The following is a 3600-nucleotide window of genomic DNA, read 5'->3' on the forward strand; positions in this document are numbered from 1 at the left end:
CTCTCCTCTTCCTCCTTCCACCCCCCTTCTCCTTCCCTTCTCCTCCTCTTCACTCCCTTTTTCTCCCTCTCTCTGCTCTCTCTCCCATCTCCTCCCTCCCCTCTCTCCCCCTCTCATTTCCTTCCTCCCCCCAGCTCAGCTGCAGGACGCTCTGGCACGCACTTCGGCACTGCCTGCGCCCCAACCTCCGCAACCTGCGTCTCCGCGGCACTCTGCGTACCGCCAGCAGACACCGCCTGCTGTCCCCAGCTCTGCTCTCCGCCCTGACCACGCACTGTCCTCACCTCCAACACCTCTCCCTGACCGAAGCCGACCTCCGTACGCTGCCTTACGACAGCCTCCCCCCGTCCCTCATCGCTCTGGAGCTGCGTTGCTGTGAAATCCCCTCGCTGTGGTTCTCCGGATCCGTCGCTCCACGCCTGCAGCGCCTCGAGCTCCACAACGTCCCCGCTTTCTCCGACCTCCACCTCTTGAACGTCTCCTCTCACGGCCACCTGAGGATGCTGAGCCTTTCGGGGACGTACCGCGTGACGGACACGGGGATGGAAAGGGCAGCTCCACACCTGGAGGAGTTGGAACGCCTGGAGCTGCGCCATTGCGTCCTGACGGACTCAGCTCTTCACTTCATCGCCCGCCACGTGAAACGGCTCCGTATCCTGGAGATCACCTCCATTCCCCACCTGACGGATTTGGGGTTGGCTTCCTTAGCGACCCTGGAGCTCCTGGAGACGCTGCACCTCGATCTGTACAACAAATTCTCCCTCCGTGCCGTCGCCGCGTTGTGCCGAGTTTTGCCCCGGCTGCGGAGCCTCACGTTGGATGGGGTTCACTCCGAGGATGAAACCGTGGGTGAAATTCGGGCGGGGGTGCCGTGCTGCAGCTTCACACCCCCTCCATGACCCCAGGTTTAAATCCAGGTGAGAGCTGCTGCCCGAGGGCTTCACTTCATCCCTTCCCGAGGTGCTGCCTATGGGGGAAGGGCTTTTCCACCTCTTTTTGGAGGTGATTTGGAGGAGGACTGCAGCAGTCGTGAGCTGCACTGTGGGGTTGGTCGCAAACTGGGCTTGCTCTTCTACCACGGATCAGGAAAGATGGTGAGCACCGAATTTTGGCTCCTGAGTGAGCAGGGGGAGGGTGGGCAGAACTGATGGTGTCTTTGGGACCAAACTGAAACCTCTCTCTGCTCCTCTTCCTCCAGCTGAGCTCCAGAGCTCCAGTTAATGCCTGACTGGGATTGCATCACTGAACAACCACCTGAAAGAGTTGGGGCGATCTGCCCTGCGTCTTCTTGTTGTCACAGCCCAGCTGTTGCATCACCTCTTCCTTCCTTTCACCTTTTGGAGTCGGAAGGGGATTTTTTTTTGGTCCGAAACGTTCAGTTCCCCAGTGCAGGTGTCGCTCCTCAGAGCGGCCGCGGTGTTGTTATGGCAGCTGTAGCGTTGCGACGTCGTCTGGAGGACCCAAACCTATCAGATATTGTATGCATTCAATAAAAAGTATCTCTGCTTAACACCTGCAGAGCTTTAATTGAGTTCAGCTAACAAAGCCCGGCGTGCTCGGATATGAACACCACCACCAGGAGCCAGAAAACCCCACGGGGAAACCCATGGATTTGTGTTTTCCCCCTTCTGCCCCACACGTAGCTGTGAGTTGTGCAATGTGACACAAAGATTCAGACAGACCTGGAGGGCAGCGACCCCTGTGATGAAATCCCGTCTCCCCACGGCGCCCCGGCCTCGTTCTGCTCCTCTGTTCCTATGCACAAACAATCTGAGCGTGGCTCTGGGGCAAATCAACAGTGGGAAATGCCCCAGTTCTGCTTGGAAAAGTTCCCAAGGCTGCCAGCTTCATAGCTGCTCTGTGTTTACACACAGAGATTGACGATGGAGTAATTAAGTGTAATTAAGCTCGATCCCCGCACCCTCTGGGCTCGGAGAACGGAGGTAAAGCAGCGAAAGGGAAAATTAAATGGGCTCAAATTGGGCTTCCAGCCTCGAGTGGGGAATGGAGATATGGGGTGAAAGTGGGAATAACGGAGCGGAGGAGTCCTCTGAAGTCATCTGTGGAATTGAGTGATTCGTTTCTATTCATTCATCAGTTCTATGATCATTTTGTTCCCTTGATGCCAATCTGCCCCATTTTTGATGCAGAATTCCTAAATGTAGAGCAGCAAAACACAGCAGATTGCAAAATGAGCTTCCAACCTCAAGTGGGGAGCGGAGATGTGGGGTGAATGTGGGGACAACGGCGTGGAAGGGTCCTCCAAAGTCATCCGTGGATTCATTTGTGCTCATTCATTCATCGATCCATCCATCCCATCAGTCCCCATGTATCGCCCCACCTCATCCTCACGCAGCCAATGAAGCATCTGAGCTGATTCTGGGGGGTTCCTCTGCACCTCAGGAGCTTTTAGGAGGGCAGTTTTGGGGTCTTCTTCTCATTTCCAGTCCCCGTTTATTCCAATGTGTGACAGCTTCGATCGATTCTTTCCCCCTCCCAACCCAACCTGGAGCTGTGCTCGTATCACGGAATCAAAGCCCAAATGCAGCCTGAAAGTCACACGGAAAAAAAGAAACAGAAAAAGCCACCCAAAACCTAAAAACAGAGAAAACAGCCCCAAAAGGATTTGGAGAATCCTAAAGTCATCGGTGGACCCTTTGTTGTCAGGCAGCTCCTCCTGTCCCCCAAAACCAGCCCCCATTTCCCAGAGCGGTGCTTCCATCCCCTTCTTTCGCAGGGAACAGCTTTGGAAATTCAGCCGTTCGTCCACGAAAATAAAAGAAGTAAAAAAAAGAAGAAGGAGGTATTGGGCCGAAATGGGAATCCGCAAAACTCCACCCCCACCTTCCAGAGGGACGGAAAACGACCGCGATCCAAAGTGCTCTTTTTAGGACTGCGGAGCCAAAAGGGGACGGCCCCAAAAATCCGCATCGCGGCGACCTTCGGACTCAGCCGCGGTTGTTGTTGTGTCGTGTTGAGGTTCTGATCTCTGAACTTCTGCTCTCCGTGCTCCCAAAGCCACCCCAACTCCGCTGCCATGGATGAGGAGCGGCTCAGCGACGACGTGCGGCTCTATAAAGGTACGCGGAGCGCCGCCGGGGGACGCAGCACGAAGGAGAGGGGCAGGAAAGCTTGGAAGTCTCATCCTGACCCTAAAATCCTCATCCTGACCCTAAAATCCTCATCCTGACCTTTAAAGTCTCATCCGGACCCTAAAGTTCTCATCTTTATCTAAAATTCTCATCCTGGCCCTAAAATTCTCATCCTAACCGTGAAAGTTTCATCCTGACCCCATAATTCTCGTCCTGGCCCCAAAAGTCTCATTCTGACCCTAAAATTCTCATCCTGGCCCCAAAATTCTCATTCTGGCCCCGAAATTCTCATTCTGGCCCCGAAAGTCTCATCCTGGCCCCAAAAGTCTTGTCCTGGCCCCGAAAGTCTCATTCTGACCCTAAAATTCTCATCCTGGCCCCAAAATTCTCATTCTGACCCTGAAATTCTCATTCTGACCCCGAAAGTCTCATCCTGGCCCTAAAATTCTCATTCTGACCCTGAAATTCTCATTCTGACCCCGAAAGTCTCATCCTGACCCCGAAAGTC

General features: G+C 54.3%; 1 protein-coding gene across 1 annotated transcript; it reads left to right on the forward strand.

Annotated features, from left to right (window-relative positions):
• Positions 1 to 69: 69 nt before the first annotated feature.
• FBXL12 (F-box and leucine rich repeat protein 12) lies at positions 70 to 911 on the forward strand (the record flags this gene model as incomplete). The annotated part of the gene is given in 1 exon segment (XM_019610988.2): positions 70 to 911. A coding segment is annotated over 1 exon segment (842 nt), but the record flags the coding sequence as incomplete, so codon positions are not given.
• Positions 912 to 3600: the final 2689 nt, after the last annotated feature.

The sequence above is a fragment of the Meleagris gallopavo genome, unplaced genomic scaffold (genome assembly GCF_000146605.3).
Source record: "Meleagris gallopavo isolate NT-WF06-2002-E0010 breed Aviagen turkey brand Nicholas breeding stock unplaced genomic scaffold, Turkey_5.1 ChrUn_random_7180001847674, whole genome shotgun sequence".
In the NCBI taxonomy this organism is placed as follows: domain Eukaryota; kingdom Metazoa; phylum Chordata; class Aves; order Galliformes; family Phasianidae; genus Meleagris; species Meleagris gallopavo.